General features: G+C 46.0%; 2 protein-coding genes across 2 annotated transcripts; one reads left to right on the top strand and one right to left on the bottom strand.

Moving 5' to 3' along the window:
* On the bottom strand, window positions 1-1,488 carry ANKRD34A (ankyrin repeat domain 34A). The gene has a single exon (XM_007948185.1). It carries the CDS (start codon window positions 1,486-1,488, stop codon window positions 1-3), a length of 1,488 nt encoding a protein of 495 aa, XP_007946376.1.
* A 12,471-nt stretch (window positions 1,489-13,959) lies between these two features.
* POLR3GL (RNA polymerase III subunit GL) lies at window positions 13,960-17,996 on the top strand. Its single transcript, XM_007948173.1, has 7 exons — window positions 13,960-14,085; window positions 14,361-14,490; window positions 15,607-15,675; window positions 16,383-16,439; window positions 16,846-16,919; window positions 17,051-17,164; window positions 17,910-17,996. The coding sequence occupies exons 1-7, from the start codon at window positions 13,960-13,962 to the stop codon at window positions 17,994-17,996; spliced, it is 657 nt and encodes a 218-aa protein (XP_007946364.1).
* The last annotated feature ends 2,595 nt before the right edge of the window (window positions 17,997-20,591 follow it).

Below are 20,591 nucleotides of genomic sequence, written 5' to 3'. Positions count from 1 at the left end.
TCAGCGCCCTGGCTCTCCCGGCCCGCCTAGACTCTGGAAGCCCCCTAGCAGGCGGATCTGCTCAGTCTGCATGGAGTGGCGCCTCACCAACTTGCGCTTGGTCCTGGGAGAGCCTGGCGCCCCGGCTTGGGGAGGAGCAGGCAGCGATGGCGCCCGACCTCCGGGTTGGGGGCGAATGTCGGGGATGGGAGGATGGGGGCTGACGTTGAGTGGGGGCAGGAAGCCGGGCCTCGTTTGAGCGATGTGGTCCAGGAGCAACGTCCCGGAGCCCCTTCGCTCCAGCAGCCCAGGACTCCGCCTCCGCCCGCTCAGCGGAGATACTGCTCCAGGCAAACTTTCCTGGGACTGGCGCGGGGAGGGAGCTGAGCCCGCTAGAGGGAGGGTCAGCGGGGAGGCGCTGTAACGGCGGCGCTCCAGAGACAAGCGGCTAGACTCTGGAGAGTCGGGACAAAGATGTCCGGGGGTGTCGAGCTCCACCGGCTCCATGCGGATCAGTTTTTGTCTCAGCCCTGAGGATAGACCAGACTCCTGAGCCTCTGGCGCGGTGTTTCGGCGAGAGAGAGCACCCCCGCCCGTCACTTTCTCCGCCCATGGGGGCGGGTCCTCCGGGCCTTCAGTGCTGTGACGTCGAGAAAGACGGGGTCGACCGGTCAGCGTAAGGCCGTTGAACTCCATGGTCAGGCGTTCGATCCCCGGCCTCCCCTCGGCGGGCGGCACTGGTTGGGGAGGGGCCACTAGGCCCCAGGGCTCCGAGTTGAGCCTTTTGAGTGGTTTTGGGGGGTGACGAGGTGGTTTGGGGAGAGGCTCAGATGGGGTGGGGTCATCGGGGGGTTTGGGAAGAGGGAATTCAAATACGTCCCGCTTCTCCTCCTCCTCTTGGGCACGAGGGGATAACAACCCCCGCCCTCCTGCTGAAGTCTGCAATTGGATTTCCGAAGGCGACGTGCAGGCCCCCGGGCTAGGGGGAGCGGGGGCAGGTTCCTCCACCCCCGGGGACGGTGGAGAATTGAGATACTGCCGGGTCTTCTTGGTGCCCGACGGCGAGGTGTCGGTGGTGATGATTATGACCTCCGTGCCCTTGGCTTTGCAGGCATCTAGAAGCGTGGCAAGAGTCTCGCGGTCCCCGCGGTCCAGGGCGTGGACAAGCGCCGAGGCACCCGCGTGATCCCGGACAGAGGGGTCTGCACCGTGGGCCAGGAGCAGCGAGGCCACGGCGGCACCCCCACCTCCCGCGCAAGCGTGCATGAGCGCCGTGCGCCCCAGGCGGTCTGCGATGTTGGGGTCTGCGCCTTGCTCCAGGAGGTAGCGTACCATGCGCGCCTTGTTCTGGGGGTCGTCGTAGCGGGCTCGACAGGCCGCCATTAGCGCAGTCTCTCCCTGGGCATCACCTTCGTTCACGTAGGCGCCCCCCTCCAGAAGCAAACGGGCCAAGCGTAGCTTACCCTGACCCACGGCCCGAAGAAGAGCGTGGCCCTCGGTGTGCAGCATAGCTGCGGCTGAATGAAGCCAAGATTGGGACCTGCAGAGGATGGCTAGGGGCGCGGGGGTGGTGGTTGGAAGAGGCCTGAGGGCTCAGTGCCAAAGCCGACCCCTGCGAGAAAGAGAGAGACCTTATAGACGGATACAGACAGGGAAATTGAGGCACAGATAGAGACCCGGAGTGGGATGGGGGAGCTCTCCACCGTACATAGTCCTTCCTAACTCAAGCCTCTAAGTCGCCCCTTCCCCCCCCCAGCCCTAAACGCATGCTGGAAGAGGTGGGAAGGGTGCACCCGCACTGAAGGACTAGCGCGTGTGCAAATACGTACGTGCACGCGCAGGGATATCCGCACCCCCACCCTCACCCCACGGCTTATCAGACCTTTCCAGCACCCCTTTTTATTATCCGCATTTGGAATACCCCTTTCTAGGATGAACGCCCCCATCCACACACATGCATACATACATTCACAGATATCCCCATTCCTAACATCTTTTAGATTGCCACAGCCCCAGATATTGAGTTGGGGGAGGGAAGCAGCTTGCGTTTGGGACCTAAAGCGGGTGGGAGAGATTTTTTTTTTTTTTTTTTTTGCCCCTGCTGATATGTTCTCCATCACTCCTAGCTCTTTCCCCTCCCAGGCTATGCGCCCAAATAGATACCTGAATGTCCGCAGAATGTCCGCTGGGCCAGGGCTGAGGCCGGGGCCACGGGGCAGCCGGGGTGGGGGAGCCGGCTTCCCGGGGGCCCACATGGCGTGTGGGGGGGCACCTGGATCTCCTTGGTGTCAGTGTCTGAGGCCAGGCGCCGGATCCTTGTCCCTCCTCCCGGTGCGCCCCGGGCACAGCGCCGACTCGGGAGGAGAGAGGCTGGGCGGGGGGGAGGGGGGGCGGGCGGAGCTCTGCCATTCTATTTATAGCCGCGTCTCTGCGGGTGGGGGCGTCCGGCACCAAGTCGCTCCCCCACCCATGTACACACAAACCTTCAAAACCTAGAAGCTCCAATCCTGACTTCCCTTTGCCAGCCAACCTCCCCTCAGCCCCAACAAACCTAAGTAAGTGTTCCTTAGGGGAACGCCTCCGCGAACCCAGACCCAGACCATCCCGATTCCTCGCTGAGCTTCAGCAGCTCTTTTCCGCGCTTGGTGTGTTTATGTGCGCCTGTGCGCCAGACCTGACCTGCCACACACAGCACATGGTATAATGTGCAAAGTGGTGGAGAGAACCGACGTCCATACCGTGCAGCGATATCTGGCTGCCTTCTTGTAGTTTAAATGTCAAGAGAGCATGGTCCAGCCAGGAGTCGACACAGTACATGCTCACCCTACCTCCCCCAAAATGAAACACACATCACAGACAAGCTTGAATCTCAGCTCTCTTGCATAGACCTCTTAGTATAGGGAGGGTATCTGGAGTCATTTTTAGATACAGCAAAGGGCATTTCCAGATGCCTCCACAGCATATTCTTGGGGGGGGGTGGATAGAAAAGCGGCATAAGAAAGAGGTAACCTTGTAACACTCTCACTGCATCTCTTTTTAATCTCAGTCTTGCTTAGATTGATTATTTTTCATCTTGTTTTAAGGTCTCTGTCCCAATGGCTCCTTATCTGTCTTCTCTCTTCCTATTTGTCACTATGGGTCTCTCTGCCTGTGCCTCTCCTTGCCACCTGCCTTGTTTCTATGGTTACTATAGTTTCCATCTGCACATTTAGGCATGAGTTTGTGTCCAGCTGGGAGGCACCAGGGGAAATAAGGGATGAGAAAAATATCCTAAGGATTTGTAAAGCTCACCTAAAGTCCTGTGATATCTCAGAGGCTGGAGGCCACTAGACACAAGATACTAAAATAATGTGTCTGGGGAAGACAGAAATATTTGCAAGGAAGCTACACATCTTACCAGCTACCATTTATTGAACACCAACTATATGCCAAGTGTTTTACCTACACTATCTCCAATCCCATCCTCACAGCAACTCTATAGGTTAAGAATTATTGTCTTCTTGTTATGGATGAGGAAATTGAGGCTTAATAAGGTTAAGCAAGTTCTCTAAAGCCTTGTAGCTATGTTCTGTTCCAAAGACTGGGCACTTGTCACTATGCCTACAGCCTCTGAGTCTAGAAATTTCACTCTCAGGACCCAATATTGTCTCTGACATCTGGGGAATAATTCTTGACTGACTTTCAGATTTTATCTTCATTTTGACCTCTTGTCCTCAGTTTCTGTTGTCTGTAAGAGTAGGACTCCCCATTCCACCCTGACACCCTTTACAGGGAACTATGAAAGCCGTGGAAAATGCAGGAAACACGAGGTCCTGCCCAGCCTCCCCAGTACTTGTTCTCTGATCCTTAATCCTTTCTTCCCAAAACCTGTTCCCACCTTCTCACAGACACGGCAGCAACCCACAGAAAAGTATTTTTAGAAAAGAAGTATCTTTTGGTACTGCTGGAGGGGGCAATGTAGTATTGAAGGGAAGATGGGGTAATGGAGAAGAGGCCAAGCTAGGAAACCAGGGTCAGAGAAAGGCTGGTCCCCAAAAGAAGTTTCATAGAGGTTCATTTCTCCGTAGGGGCTGTCATCGTTTGGCCTCTCAGTGGGGCCTCCCTCGCGAATGTCCCTCGGTGAGAGCTGAGTGTCAAGTTCCTCTGTGAACTCTCGCTAGCCAGGTGCTCCTTTATTTAGGGTGAGGATGGAAATTAACTGATCCTTGGTTGATTCCGGAGCCCGATCTCTCGCCCCAACCCGATTCCCAAGCCTAGGTTCCGGCTGGCTCGCTTCCTCCTCCTGCTAAGCTTCAAGTGGGCGGACGTCCCTCCCCGGCTTCTCCCAGATTGGCCAGAAGAACCTACCAATGGGGAGCACAGAGAGGCGGGCCTAGCACTCCCTGGGCCGGAGGAAGACGAGAAAATTTCAAGTTGGCTGCAGTGTGGGCTCCGTATGGGGGAGGGGCGGCAGGTAAGGCTCGAACAGGGTGACTTTGTTCTGGTTCGGTACCGTACTTACTGTACTAGTTCACCGGGGCTGGGCTTCTAGATATGCAAGTTTTTTTCCAGCGGCGTGTTAGATTAGCCCCGGTTGGCTCCATACCCTTTCTCCCTTGGCTCCCATTGCTATGTTGTTTATATGCCAATGAACTGTACATTTGTTTCGCATAATACAGAAGAGGTAAGAAAGCACAGTGTGAGAAAGGTTCACTCTTGTACCTCTCTAACTCTTTGCAATGGCATCAAGCCCCCCCCCCCCCGGTCTGTTAATATTATTCCCCTAACAGCCCGATAAAACCAAAAAAACAAAAAGGGAGCTCTGGTGGCGTAGTGCCCAAGGCATTTGACAGGTAACCAGAAGGCTGGTGGTTCAAACCTACCAGCCACTCTTCGGAAGGAAGATTGGGCAATAAACTCCTGTTTATCTATGAAGTCTCGGATGAAATAGTGCCTGCTACCTGTAGCATTCCTGAATTCTCTTGCAGAATCGTTCTCCTCTCTAACTTTAGGGTTTTATGCATTCTTCATGTATACCCATACATACTTCTTCCATACGCTCACTTTCTTTTAATGTTTTTATTCTTTTAAGACTATAAGATTTTGGAGAGCAAGAACCGTACTTAATACTTAGTGTCCAATAAGACCAGAAGACTGGCGGTTCAAAACCACCAGCCACTCCTCAGAAGGAAGATTGGGCAATCTACTTCTGTAAAGATACCTCCTGGGAGACCCAAGGAGGGGCCGCTATGAGTCGGAATTGACTCCACAGCAGTGAGTGAGTGTTCAATAAGAGTTAATTGAATGGAATTGATTCCAGGAATTGTTGTTGTTAGGTGCCATCCAGTCGGTTCTGACAGCGACCCTATGTATAATAGAATGAAACACTGTCCAATCCTGCACCATCCTCTCAGTTGTTGCTGTTTGAGTCCATTGTTGAAGCTACTATATTAATTCATCTTTTTGAAGGTCTTTGTCTTTCCAGAACCTGATGCTTTTTATGAGGAGACAAGATTTAAACTCGTATATACTATACTGTGTTTTATTATAATTACAGAACAATAGAAGACAATACAATATAGAATCCAAAACCGAACCAAACCCACTGCCTGTTGAGTTGATTCTGACTAAATTTGTGGTTCATAATACAATTGCTTCCACAGTTAGAGAAGGAAGAGAGCAGGGAGCACTGGAATGGTAAGCAGAGGTTTTATTAATCACAAGGTCTCAAGTTTGTAAGCGCCCTTAGAAATCATGTATTCATTCATTCTAAAAATATTTATTGAGCACTCACTACATGCCAGACACAGTGCTAGACAATGAGGGTTATAGTGAATTCTCTATTCTAGGCATGAATCCTTCCTTTGATAATTCATATTTGGTAAATTATTATCTAGCCTTTATTTAAACATCTTTAGTAAGAGAAAGGCCTCTGATGGAGCAATGGATAAGGTATTTGGCTGCTATCCAGAAGGTTGGAGGTTCAAACCCACCAGCTGTTGCTCAGGAGGAAGATAAAGTAGTCTACTTCCATAAGGATTTACAGCCTTGGGAACCCTATGGGGGTTGCTATGAGTTGGAATCCATTTGTGACGGGGTTTGGTTGGGTTAGTAAAAGAATTCACTGTCTCACTCTGAAGGTCATTTCATTTTTGGAGATTTGTTTTTCAGTTAACATCAAACAAATATTCTACACAAGAAATATGTAGTTCAATGAAATGCATTCCACCCTTCCAGTGGAAAAGAGGAAGATGTGTCCTACTGACAACATTTTTAAAACAAAACTATTCTTTTTGTTTTCTGATTATAGAGGTAATATACATTTATGTAAAAAATTGGAAACATAAAGGTATAAAGAAAAAATACCTATTATTCCATGACTGTGATGTAGTGATAACCATTATTAACATTTCACTGTCTCCTTTCCATTTCTTTTCTGTATGGCTGTTTTGGTTACTTTGTGCTGCTCTAACAGAGAATACTACAGATGGGTGGTTTGAGCAAACAGGAATTTATTCTCTTAGAATTTAGGAGGCTAGAAGTCTGAGTTTAGACTGCCAGTTCTAGGGTCTGGGTGAAGGCCTGTTGGCCTTGGGCTTCAGCTCTGCCTCTTGCTCCCTGCCCACTGGAGCTAGAGGTGCCTCTTAACTGAGGCAGCTGCTGACTGCTCAGACTGACAAACCCAAGGTCCACAAGTACAATGGCACAATCCCAAAATTATCAAACCACACAGCAGACCACTAATTGAAGTTCATTAATAGTCCCAAGATCAGCAGACAACATGGCACACTGCTGAGCAATAGTTCAGCTACATGTAGGATGCAAGCTTCCCAAAAGCTGCAAGACCTTTCTCAATGCTTCTCCTTATGTGCTAGAAGCAGATCACATCCCTCAGGTAGCTACTCAGCTGCTCACAATGGATTCCACCATGGCATTGATTGCCAGTCTCACCATGGGGAATAACTACATCCAGCTGCCCAGCTACTCAAAACCAGACCCAGCCAAGTTACCCTTAACTATCACAATGGCCATATCATAGGTACAATTTTATACCATGTTTTCTCCACTTTATGTTATGTTGTAAGCATTTTTTGCCTTTACAGAATATTTAAAGTCTTGATTTTATGACTACATAATAGTCTAAAATGGATATATATTTTTAACTTTTGCTTTATTACTGGATCATTTAGGTTGTTTTAGAATTTTTGCTACCATAAATAAGTCTTTGACGAATATCCTTGAACCCATATATATGACTATATATCTGCTGGTTGCTTTAGAATGGATTTTTAAAGTAAGATTACTTGAGCAACTTAAAAAAAATGCTATCAGCTCAGTTCAGGGTGATCAAATGTGTTGTCAGAATAGAGCTATGCTTCATTGGGTTTTCAATGGCTGATTTTTATGAAGTAGATTGCCAAATGGGAGCTCTGGTGGTATAGTGCCAAAGGCATTTGACTGCTCACCAGAAGGCTGGCTGTTCAAACCCACCAGCCACTCCTTGGAAGGAAGATTGGGCAATCTACTTCCTTATTGATACTACCTTGGAAACCCAAGGAGGGGTCACTATGATGGCAGTGAGTTTGTTTGTTTGTTTTTTCAGATTGCCAAGTGAGTCACCACTGCATGAACTTAAACTGTCAAACTTTACACCACCCAGGAACTCCTGGATTAAGGATACCGAAAACAAATTCCCTTCGGTCGAATCAGTTTCTTCCATCTTCCTTCCAAAGAGTGGCTAGTGGGTTTGAACCACCAGTCTTCTTGTTAGCAGCCAAATGCCTTAGGCACTATACCACCAGAGCTCCTTGGATTAAGGATGTAAGCATTTAAAAGACTTGATGTAAGTTGTCAAATTGCCTCCCTGAAATATTGTATTTGTTTATACTCCTTCCAGTGAGGTATGAGTCCCCATCTCAAAAAAAAAAAAAACTTCATCACAGCATGATTATTACTGAAATCTTTTTCAGTTTTATAGATGAAAAGTGGTTTTATTAACCATTCTCTCTTCAATTGCCTGTTCATGTCATTTGCTTACGTTTCTTTTTATTGGGGTGATTTTTTAAATTTGGATTTCCAAGAGTTGTAGTAAAATAAGAATGTTAACTCCTCACCTTATTTATTTAAAATATGGCAAACTCTAAACATTAGAGTGCCCGAAGATCCAGTCTCTGAATCTCTTTTCTCTGTTCACATTTCACTCCTTTAGGGATCTCATTAAGTTTCATGTCTTGGAATATCAAAATATTATTTATATATTGATGGCTCCACTAGATTCTAAGCACCATTAAAATCCCATGGATGGAGCAGATTTTTGTTCATTTTGCTCACTTCTGTGTCCCTCGCACCAAGAACACTTCCTGGCACTTAGTAAGCACTCAATAAATATGTGTTGAATTAATTAAAGTGGTATTAGTCCCATTTTTACAGATGAAGAAACAGGCTTAGAGATCCTAGATAAGTTGCCAAAGACCACATAACCAAAAAAACAAACAAACTCATTGCCTTCAAATCGGTTTCCCTCCTTGGGTTTCCAAGAAGGTACCTCTATGGAAGTAGATTGCCCAGTCTTCTTTCTGAAGAGTGGGTGGTGAGTATGATCCCCCATCCTTCTAGTCAGCAATCAGATGCCTTAGGCACTATGCCACCAGAGCTCCCAAAGAGCACATAGGTAGAAAATAATGCGATTGGGATTCAAAGCCACATTCTTAACCATTGCACTATTCTGCCTGTCTTAAATTTGATGTAATTGTGAGAGTGTTTTTCTATTGAAACCTGTTTATTAGTAAATTCCACAGGTATGCATAATTGGGAATGAGTGTAGTATGTTGTTGTTGTTTTGGGGAAAAGAGCAGTGCAGGATTGAACACTAAAGAGGGTTAGTGTAAGGAGTAGCAGATTGGGACCAGAGTGTATGAGACCTTAAATATCCTCAAGAATTTAGACTCAACATACAGCTAATTGGGCTGAGGCTCACCACTGTGTTCCGAGCACCCAGCACACTGTAGGTGCTTAATAAATGGTTGTGGAAGGTTGCAGGCTTTAAAAAAAAAAAAAAAGAATTTAGACTCAGTTACAATCTGAAATAGCAGAAACTCATGATAAGTTCCTCAGCTGGGTGGGCTAGAAATGGTTTATAGTTTCTCAACCACCAACTGATTGTCTGGATAAAATAAAATTTTGTCTTCTTTTGATCCTGCTTCCTTGGTGGTTACTCAATTAGTATGTGGAGATAGAGTTACATTTGTCTAACCTCAAAAAAAAAAAAAAAAAGACTCAAACCCACTGCCATCTGCCATTGGGTTTCAGAGTCGGTAAATCTTTACAGAAGTAGATTGCCTGGTCTTCTTTCCACGGAGTGGCTGGCAGGTTTGAATCGCCAGCCTTCTGTTAGCAGTCAAGTGCCTTAGACACTGCACCACCAGAACTCCTCTTTTAACCTCAAAAGTCATGGCCTTTTTTTGACTCCTCACCACTTTACAATCAAGATAGCTTCTATCTCCACAGCTAGAACTGTATCATTCAAGTGGAAAGGCACATAAACCAGCTAGTTAGTGTACTCTTTCCCTTGAAAAGGGTTGAAGAAATGACAATTCTTACTCTTTCCTTAGTCCCACCTCCCCTAATTTGCCCTTTTCAAACATATCACAGTTTAATCTGTTAACCAACGCCATTTTTCCTCACATTTTGCTTTGCAATTGAACTTGAAACTTTCCAACTTTCTCAGACACACACTACACTTTTCTACCCTTACCTTACTGCTACAGATTAGCATGAGGTTAACATGAGGTTAACATTAGCATAATCTCATGAGGTTAACTAATTAATCTCATCAATTATTCTGTTACTGGATTTTTAAATTTCATATTACTATTTTTCCTCTTATTACAAAAGTAGAACCTATTCAGTGTGTGTGTGAGTGAAACTTAAAATATTCATGAGAGGAATAGATTAAAACTTCATCACCTCAAATTAACCAGTGTATATTTTTGGTGTATGTATGGGTCCGACTCGACGGCACATGACAACAACAACAGCAACAACAACATCCTTTAAAAAAAACTTCTTTATTCGTGTGTGTGTGTGTGTGTTGGGATTAAGATTCAAATCCACATTCTTAACTACTACACTGTGCTACCTGCCTTAAATTTGATTAATTGATAGTGTTTTTCTGTTGAAACCTGCTTCTTAGTAACTTCCATAGGTATGTATGATTGGGAATGAGTGTAGCATGTGTGAGATGTTGTTTAGGGGAAGGGGCAGTGCGGGGTTGAACTCTAAAGAGGGTTACTGTTAAGGAAGAACATACTGCTTTCTAATGTTTTTTTTTTTTTTTTTTTTCACTAACTAATCTTTCTTTTGCAAACTTTTAATTGCTACTCAAATTTTATTTGTTTTATTAATGTGTATTTTTTAGAACAGTTTTAAGTTTACAGGAAAATTGAACACATTGTATAGAGAATTCCCGCATACTCCTGGCATATAGTTTTCCCTATTACTAACATCTTGCATTATTAGTGTGGTGCATTTGTTACAATGAACCAATATCGAGACTTTATTATCAACTAAGGTCTATATGTACTTGAGGAGCTCTGGCAACATAGTGCCTAAAGCACTTGACTGCTAACCAGAAGGCTGGTATTTCAAACCCACCAGCCACTCCTTGGAAGGAAGGTTGGGCAATCTACTTTCGTAGTGATACCACCTCGGAAACCTTAGGAGGGGTCACTGTGAGTCGGCTATGACTCAACAACACATAACAACAACAACAACAACAAATGTACTTGATTCAGATTTCCTTAGTTTTAACCTAATGCCCTTTTTTGGTTCCTAGATCCCATCCAGGATAACACATTACATTTAGTTGTCATGTCTCCTTAGGTTGCTCTTGGCTGTGACCCTTTCTCAGACTTTCCTTGCTTTTATTGACCTTAACAGTTTTGAGAGGTATTTGTCAGAATCCTCCTCTATTGGAATCTGTCTGATGTTTATTTTCATGATTAGATTAGGGTCACGGGTTTTTGGAAAGAGGATCACAGAAGTAATGTGCTGTTTTCCTCACATGATATCAAGGGGAGCATCATGGATTGAATTGTGTCCCCTAAAAATATGTGTCAACTTGGCAAGGCCATGTTATATGGTTGTCCTCCATTTCATAATCTGATATGTTGTTGTTGTTGTTATGTGCCATGGAGTCGGACCCGACTTATACCGACCCCTCCTTGGGTTTCCAAGGCAGTATCACTACGGAAGTAGATTGCCCCATCTTCCTTCTGAGGAGTGGCTGGTGCATTTGAACCACCAGCCTTCTGTTTAGCAGTCAAGTGCTTTAGGCACTATGCTACCAGAGCTCTTTTAATGTGATGTAATTACCCCCAATTTTGTGATGTGTTGTGAATCCTAACTTCTGTATGTTAATGAGGTAACTTGATTGTGGAGTGTATCTTGAGTCATAGCCTTACAAGAGGGTATAACTTGAGTTGCATCCTTACTCAAGTCCCACCCTTACCCAAGTCACCATCCTTACTCAAGTTATACCCTTGCTTAAGTTACACCTTTTATCTTAAAAGCGATAAAAGGAGAGAGAAGAGAGCAGAAAGGAGAGGAACCTCACAGCTATCAAGAAAGAAGAGCCAAGAGTGGAATGTATCCTTTGAGTCTGGGGTCCCTGTGCTAAGAACTTTCTAGACCCAGTGGAAGATTGTTGCCAAGACACACGGAGATCTCCAAGGAAACCTGGGCCCAGAGTTGTTGAAAGGAGACAAAGACCTTCCCGCCGGTGCCCTGAATTCAGACTTCTCCTTCTAAACTGTGAGAAAATTAATTTCTGTTTGTTAGAGTCATCCACTTGTGATATTTATGTCACAGCAGCACTAGAGAACTAAGACAGGTACATGGTACATACTATCTACCTGCCTTATGACTGGAAATTGACCTTGATCATTTGGCTAAAGTAGTGTTTGTCAGATTTCTTCACTGTAATGTTACTTCCCTCTTCCCCAGCCTTCCATACTGTACTCTTTGGAAGGAAGTCCCTATATGCTTACGCATATATGTGCTTGAGGGAGTTATGGTTTTCCTCATTTAGGTTGGAGTAGCTATCTAATTTATTTGGTATTCTGCGTGGGATATTTGTCTCTTCTCCTTCACTTATTAATTTATCCAATCATTAATATCAGTATGGACTCATGGAAATTTATTTATACTTTAGGTTATAATCCAGTACTACACCTACTCACTTAGGTTCCAAAGACCAGATCATTATATGAAAATCAGTGTTGTACAAAAATGGAAGATGACTACATCATTACATAACTGCCAAATTACATCATTACATAACTGCCAAACCACTGACAATCATGGCCCAGCCTAGTTGACACATAACCTTAACTATCACATCCAGTGTTACTCTGACCTTGCATGGAAGTGAGTTCAATTCCAGATCTGAAGGGTAACTAGAGCATGGTCTCAGGGGTTTCACCAGGCTCTATTAGACCAGTAAACCTGGTCTTTTTATGATTTTGAATTTTGTTCCACTGTTCTTCCACTTTATCCAGGATCTCCTGCACTGATCCCTTTCTGAGTGGTTGACAGTGGTAGCTGGGAACCATCTAGTTCTTCTGGTCTCATGGTCATATAGGCTGAGGTTTCCATGGTCTACCAGTCCCTTGGACTAATTGTTTCCATGTGTCTTTTCTTTATTGTTTTTTGCTCTGGGCACGGAGAGACCCACTGCTGCATCTAGATGGCCACTTGTAAACTTTTAAGACCCCAGTCACTACTCACCAAAGTAGAATGTAAAACAATGTTTTTGTGTAGTATGTTATGCCAGTTGAGCTTTATGTCCCTGCAACCATGGTCCCAAGCCTACAGGTCCAACTACTAACTCACTCAGGGTAGCTGGCTGTGGCAAAGAAGTTATCATAACTTTGCCCCTTGTAAGCTCTATTATGTATATGGACATTCTTATAGCACATACAAATACACATGTAGAAGTATCATTTACCAGCCTTATATGTAAAATCTTATATATAAAGTCATGGGAGACATAAGGGAACAATAAGTCCAAGGGACTAGTAGGCCATGTGATCCTCAGCCTATATGACCATGAGACCAGAAGAACTAGATGGTGCCTGGCTACCACTGTCAACCACTCAGAAAGGGATCAGTGCAGGAGATCCTGCATAGAGTGGGAGAATAATACGGAACAAAACTCAAAATCATTAAAAAAAAAGACCAGGGTTACTGGTCTGTTAGAGCCTGATGAGACCTCTGAGACTATGGTCCCTAGCTGCCCTTCAGGTCTGGAACTGAATTCACTCCTGTGGCTTCCAGCCAAACAAGAGATGGGCACCTAGGGTGAACATTTACATCAGGTAGATACATTCCTTAGAGCAATCCATCAATCATGGGAGAACAGAAGAGCAGTGTTTTCACAAGGAGATGGCTGGGGGACAGGAATGCATAGGAAGGAAAGACACAGAGAAAAGTACTACAGGGAGGAAATGGGAAGAGAGCTGTTATACTGTGGGGAATTGTAGTCAATGTCATGAAACAAAATGTGTATGAGCTGCTATATGGAAAATGAATTTGCTCTGTAAACTTTTACCCAAATAATAATAATAACCTTATATATGGTCACAGGTATATTCCCTTTTGCCTAGACATATCCCATCATTCAGCCTGTCTGTCCAACTATGTTGTGCATTAACGATGTACATCTGGCAGTAACTAATCACTCTGTCTATTGTGCCATCATTACACTGTATTGCAGTTATCCATCCTGTTGGGACTGTGTCTTATCCATGTCTATATTACCAGCAACTAGTACCCTGTGGCTTCTCAGTCAGAATTTGTTGAATGATACTGGCTTTCCAGGTCTCCAGGAGAGTAGAGTAGGTATCTTGTATTTCTTTGGCTTCCCCTCCATTCTACTGTACTTGTTTTTCTCTTTATTCGGTTTCTCTCACAGGATCTCTGGATACCTAGGCCCCCTCCACCATGGCCAGCCGGGGTGGGGGCCGGGGTCGTGGCCGGGGCCAGTTGACTTTCAACATGGAGGCTGTGGGCATTGGGAAGGGGGATGCTTTGCCTCCACCTACCCTGAAGCCTTCTCCACTCTTCCCTGTGAGTATCTCCCCTCCCTTCCCAAGACTTCCGTGTGCCCCTGGCTGACTGTACATGATCCTGGATTCTTCCTGGAACATCATTAAACTATCTTCATCTTGCCCCTCCCAGTCTCTGCCTCCCAAATCACTTGGGATGTTTTTCAGACAAGGAAGTGCCCACCCTTACTTGTCACATTCCCAGCTCCCCAGCTTTCAGAATCCTCTGTCCCTCTGTTCATTCTCTTTTGGCCCTGTGCTCAGTGGTGAACTGACCACTGCCCCCTGCCTCCTTAGCCCTTGGAGTTCCGCCCAGTGCCTCTGCCCTCTGGAGAGGAAGGGGAATACGTCCTGGCACTGAAGCAGGAGCTACGAGGGGCCATGAGGCAGCTCCCCTACTTCATCCGGCCAGCTGTCCCCAAGAGAGGTCAGTTGGAATGGTAGCATCATGTTGAGTGCCTCCCATGGGCAGTGTGCTGTACTCAGCACCACTGGAAGCCAGAGAAGCCAAAAACAGTATAGGAAGCTCACTGTCTAACAGGGGAGATCGGCCTAATTACTCTTACATTTGAAATGCAATATAGCATTCATAGTTTGTGTTGAGTCTCACAATAGTCTTGGAAGAGTGGGAAGTATTATGCTGATTTCACAAGTATAAATGAGAAGATGGATGAAAAATTTTAACAACTTGTGTATTATGGGTACCACACAATCAGGAGGGTGCTGGCGCTGACAAAGTAGTAACCCTTTAGTTAGTGGGTTGTCAGGAGGCACTGAAGAATGGGGAGCACTTGAGAAGTTCTGGACAGTGGTTCTTTACTAACTGATGTAGAGTTCAGTATTTTGACCACCATGGTTCCCCACTGAAGCCCATTGTCTTCTCACGGAAGGTGAGGCTTGGAAAGATGAAAGCAGTAAATGGAAGACTGAAACACTAGGGTCTTGCTCTTTGGTATACTTTCCATCACACCATATTACCACTCAAGACAGCCACACCTTTGGGCTAAGGGAGGAAAAGAAAAAAACTATCGTGATTTTGGGTGGGAGCAGTAGTGGTTCAGTGGTAGAATTCTTGCCCTCCATGTGAGACGCCTGGGTTCAATTCCCTAACAATGCATCAGGCTCAGCCACCACCCGACTTGTATGTGGAGTCTTTGTGTTGCTGCGATGGTGAGCAGGTTTCAGCCCAGCTTCCAGACTAAGGAGAAAATCAGCAATGAACACCCTATGGATCACAATGGCATGAGTTGAGGGCAACATGACTTAACAGCAAACAACAACAGTGTACTTTCCACTGTAACATACTGCCTCTCAAGATAGCCTTAGGTTAAGGAAGGGGAGGGGAGATTGTAATTTTGAGTGGCAATGGGGGTGGTTACAATTGTGTTGAAGATTTATACTGAAACTTGCCCCCTGGGCTCTGGGTTTGGTAAGTGAGGGAACAGACAATTCCTGAGTATTGAGAGGGCTGGGCCTTTAAAAACAACACTGTTGTGAGGCTCTGAAGGGATAAAACTTTGACTCTTAACCTCTCACCCTTCAGATGTGGAGCGTTACTCAGATAAATATCAGATGTCAGGGCCGATTGACAATGCCATCGATTGGAACCCTGGTAGGTAGATTGGAACCCTGGTAGGTAACGGACCCTTTCATTGAAGGCTCTTCTTTCAAATGCTTAAGAAGGCTCAACCCACAAGCCACTCCCTTCTCACAACCCCCTCCCTCACCTGTTGTTATTAGCCATGAGTCATAGGGACATAGGATCCTTGGGTTTCCAAGGCAATATCACTACAGAAGTAGATTGCCTCATCTTCCTTCCGAGGAGCGGCTGGTGGGTTTGAACCGCCAGCCTTCTGGTTAGCAGTCAAGTGCCTTAGTGTTTGTGAACTGGAGCTCCTAGTTGTGCTCTGGGAGCTCTGGTAGCATAGTGGCTAAGGCACTTGACTGCTAACCAGAAGGCTGGTGGTTCAAACCCACCAGCCGCTCCTCGGAAGGAAGGTTGGGCAATACTACTTCCGTAGTGATACTGCCTCTGCTCGGAAACCCAAGGAGGGGTCGCTATGAGTCAGGTCCGACTGGACGGCACGTAACAACAACAACAGTTGTGCTCTAAAACATTCCTGGACTCTACCTGAAAAACCTCTTAAATAGCCTCTACTTCCCTGGAGACATATAAACCAGTTTTGTTCAGAGTGCCTTTGGCCCAACCTCTTTGTTCCCCCACCCTTACCCTCACCTTTCCTTCCTTTAAAAGCAGTCCTCATTCATAGGAGACTCCAGGTAGGGTACCACTGACATCTGCATTTCCCCTATTCCCAGACTGGCGACGTCTACCCCGGGAGCTGAAGATCCGGGTGCGGAAGCTGCAGAAGGAGCGTGAGTGTGTCTGGAGAAAGGGGGAGAGGAGAGGTTTCCTTCGTCACCTGGAGAGCTGAAGCTGCTAGTGGTGTTGATTGCTTTCCGAGCTCTGGTAGCATAGTGGCTAAGGCACTTGACTGCTAACCAGAAGGCTGGTGGTTCAAACCCACCAGCCACTCCTCAGAAGGAAGATGGGGCAATCTACTTCCATAGTGATACTGCCTCGGAAACCCAAGGAGGGGTCACTATGAGTCAGGTGTGACTCGACGGTACATAACACCACCACCACCGTCTAAATGTCATGGTTGATGTCTTATTGTCCACATGAGGGCAGCAGAGTGACGTAGTCACGACAAGAGGATGGGGTAGAAGGCTAGCAAGATTTACCCTCTGATGACTCACCTGTTCATTCCCCTCCCCACAGGGACTACTATCCTACTTCCCAAGAAGCCCCCTAAGACCCCAGAAGATAAGGAGGAAACAATACAGAAACTAGAGGTGAGGAAGAGTTGTACATACAGACCACCTGGGCTCTAGATCCATTCCCTGTTTCTTGGCCTATGTGTGCCTCAGTTTTTCCCTCTGGAAGCTTAAGTCTGGGTATCTCTTCCAACTCATCTTCACATAAGACCCTGGAGAAGAAAGAGGAAGAAGTTACTTCAGAGGAAGATGAGGAGAAAGAAGAAGAAGAAGAGAAGGAAGAGGAAGAAGAAGGGGAGTATGATGAAGAAGAACATGAAGAGGTAAAGGGGACCTCCTCCCATCTTTGACTCCACTCCTTTTCCCTCATAATCTCAGGGGATCTCAACTCCTTTTCCGTTAGGGCTCCCTCTTTTTTTTTTTTTTATTAGGATTTGGGTGAAGATTTACAGAGTAAATTCACTTTTCATACAGCAGTTCACATATACTTTGTCTCATGTCATTGACCAAAATTTACAATGCAGCAGCTCCCCTCCCACCTCCTCCCCATAGCTACCTCCTCCCAGTGTCCATCCCTTCATACTCTTCTGCACCCTGAGCTATCTCCCTGTGCATAAGCAGCCCTTCCTTCTCCCATGATTGTTCTCTCCAGGGCGTGTGTCTACTTGAGGTAAATGTTTAACTCACATGCCTGTACTTTGTTTGGCTGGAAACCACAGTTGTGGGTTCAATTCCAGACCTGAAGGGCAGCTAGGGGCCATAGTCTCAGTGGTTACACCAGGCTCTATTGGACCAGCAAACCTGGTCCCCACCTTCTTCTTCTTTTTTTTTTTTTGTAGGGCTCCCTCTTCAGAGGGTTGGAGGCCAAAGGAGATAGTGCCTCCAAAGTGTAGAAGCTTCCCTCTACTTCCTGTTCTCAGGCTCCTCTTAATAATGAGCTTCTTCAGCAGAAGGGAAAGACTCTGGCCTAGAATAGTGTAACGGGAAGGAAGAAAGGGGCTTAATACATATGGAGGAAGGAGAATGCCGGAAGTATGCCTGATTTTTACCTCTTTTTACCCATTTTAGGAAACTGACTATATCATGTCATATTTTGACAATGGAGAAGACTTTGGGGGTGACAGTGATGATAACATGGATGAAGCTATATACTGAAGAAGGACCCTGAACAACATCCTAAATCCGACATCCCAAATCCTCATATCTTTCTGGATTTGAGATGCAGAGATTAACCATCCCTAATAATTGTTTTTGTGGTTAAGTCATTCTCCTGACTCTTCTCAGAGACCATATAACCAGTTTGGTCTCTGGAGGTGGGAGTGGAGATGGCAACAGGTAGCTCTTTTCTGCCCTTATACTCCCTCCTCCTTATATCACCTCTGATATCTTGTGGAAAGGGCAAAGGACCAATGTCCTAATTATATAAAAGGGAGAAAAGAGAATTGAAAGAAGACAGACCTGGGGTTGTTAGAGTTGAGACAGCTGTATATATACCCCTACCCATTTTTACAGCTCTTTGTGGAGCTAATTGGGGATGGGAGCACTTAGAAACAGGCCAGTTTTATATTTTTAAATAAAATTTAATATTTTTAAATTTGTCTTTCTGTCCATGAAGAGAGCCTATGGGAGAGAGCTGGAGGAATGAAAGAGATGCCTTGCCAAGACATTCTTCTCTTACCTGTCAGTCCAGTGAGACACACTGAGGGTTACAGCCTTCCTGTCTTTTGCCCCTTCTTTTCACCCCCATGGTGGGACACATACTCCCAGTCTAGCCCTGCCAGGGCACGTGCAGGAACTCATCTGCAAAGCTGCATAGAGTGAGCAGTAGGGGAGAACAAGCCCTGTGTGAAGGCAGCAGACCAGCTGGCTTATGAGCCCCTGGTCCTCAGGCCAGCTAGCTCTGTTCACATGTGTTCATGGGGACACAGGCCTTCTCTTTCCCACACTTGACCTTGATCTTGTCCTTGTTTACAAGGAGTAATTACAGCTGTTTCTGTGGCGAGAGTCAAGAAAGTCAGGTGCAGGGAGAAACTAGGGAGTAGGTACTGACTCTTCAACACACTCACTTTTATTCCAGGCCCTGGAGACCCGATTTTGAAAGGTATGTTAGTACACAGGAAACTCCCTAAATGCTTTATTTTCCACTTGCAGAAGAGGGTGTATGGCTGAGTTGCAGTTTCTCTTTTGAGTCTTCCCTTTGTGGTACTTAGTTAGCTTTTCTATTCCCATCTCAGCCTTCTCTGGTTAGAGGGGGAAGGGTAGGCATTGTGCTTTACAGGAAGTAAGGAGGGTGAGGAGGAGGGGAGTGACTTAGGACACTCAGAGCTCTGAGAGATGCTTTCTCGCCCACACAGCTCTCCCTTGGGTGAGGTCACTTCCTTAGCCCCTGATTGGCTTCTGAGGAAGCCCCAGATGCGCTGATTGGTTCCAGCCACTTGACATGCAACAGTCACGGGCAATCCACGTGTCCAGAATACAGACTGAATAAGGAAGCAGGCACAGATATCTGGGGTGCTATCATGGCAACCCTCCTAAGATTTTGAAAGCCATAACATGGGTTGCAGACAGAGAACCTTCAAGAAATTTCCCAACAGCAGACTGAATTTCCTATAGCAGCAAGTGATAGAGACTGGCAATCTAAGCTTAGATATTTCTGACTCCATTGTAAGGAATGAAGAGAGGCTGTAACTCCATTGACAGAAAGTACTTTAAAAGCCTGGTTAGGGTGTGGTAGTATTAAGATAGAAGCAGCCAAAAGAACAGAGAAGGAACAGGAATAGAAAAGAACATTCCAGAGTTATTGTGCAATTTGTGATGATTGATGTTTCCTTTTCTATTTCTCTGCGGTGGTGTGTGAGTAAAGTAGGGGAAAGGACCAGGGTACATATCACTGGGGTTCCCCATAGTCATACTTCAGCCTGTGATTGTTGTCGGGAGAAATCAGCAAAAAACAGAAGTAAAAGACATTGAAAACCCTCCTTTTGCTCTTCTCCCCTACCCCTACCAACACACACACACACACACACACAATTCTAACTCTCTCAACTATATATCTGTGCCTATTTGAGGGCACAGCTACCCCCTAAATCCTGCCTAAAGCAGACATAGAAACTTAAAAGGATAAAAACAAAGATCCTAGACAAGAGACAGTAGAGGGGGTTAGGGCCACATCCTTGTCCTCTCCCTCTATATACACACATCCATTTCTCATGAAATTGGAGGAAGGCAAAGGTTGGAATGACCAATTGAGATCAGCTATCCTGCCTCAAAGACAAAGTGTCAGAAAGATCAGACTATTCTTAGACACTGCCTTGTCTGGCTTCCTGCCCCTTCTGGCAGGTGATCTTACTGAACAAAACCAGAGAGAGACACGGGACCTAACAGCTTCCCCAAATTCCAGAGCCTTTCCGGGCATGTGCTAGAGTGTTTCCATTGACCTCTCCCCTACTTTCCATAGATAGTACTGGGCAGGCTGAGTCCTAAGACTTGGTAAACAAGGTGAGGCTCCTGTTCCCTCTGGAGGACCACCTGAAAGGTGAGGAGCTGAGGCTCTGCTTGCAAATATTTACAGAAGACCCACTTGGTGCTTGTTCAGCCCCATACTTCATGCCTGCTAGGGCCTGCTTACACTGAACAGTTTGCTTCCACATCCACACCCCGGGCTACACTGGCCCCAGGCAGGGTAAGTCCTCTGGCAAGAATCCTATCCTTCCCTACTCTTACTTTTTATCTCTAGATTACTGATCCTCT

Source organism: Orycteropus afer, unplaced genomic scaffold (assembly GCF_000298275.1).
Source record: "Orycteropus afer afer isolate SDZICR_OR568_19922 unplaced genomic scaffold, OryAfe1.0 scaffold00010, whole genome shotgun sequence".
NCBI lineage: Eukaryota > Metazoa > Chordata > Mammalia > Tubulidentata > Orycteropodidae > Orycteropus > Orycteropus afer.
This window is presented reverse-complemented; position numbering and strand designations above follow the sequence as displayed.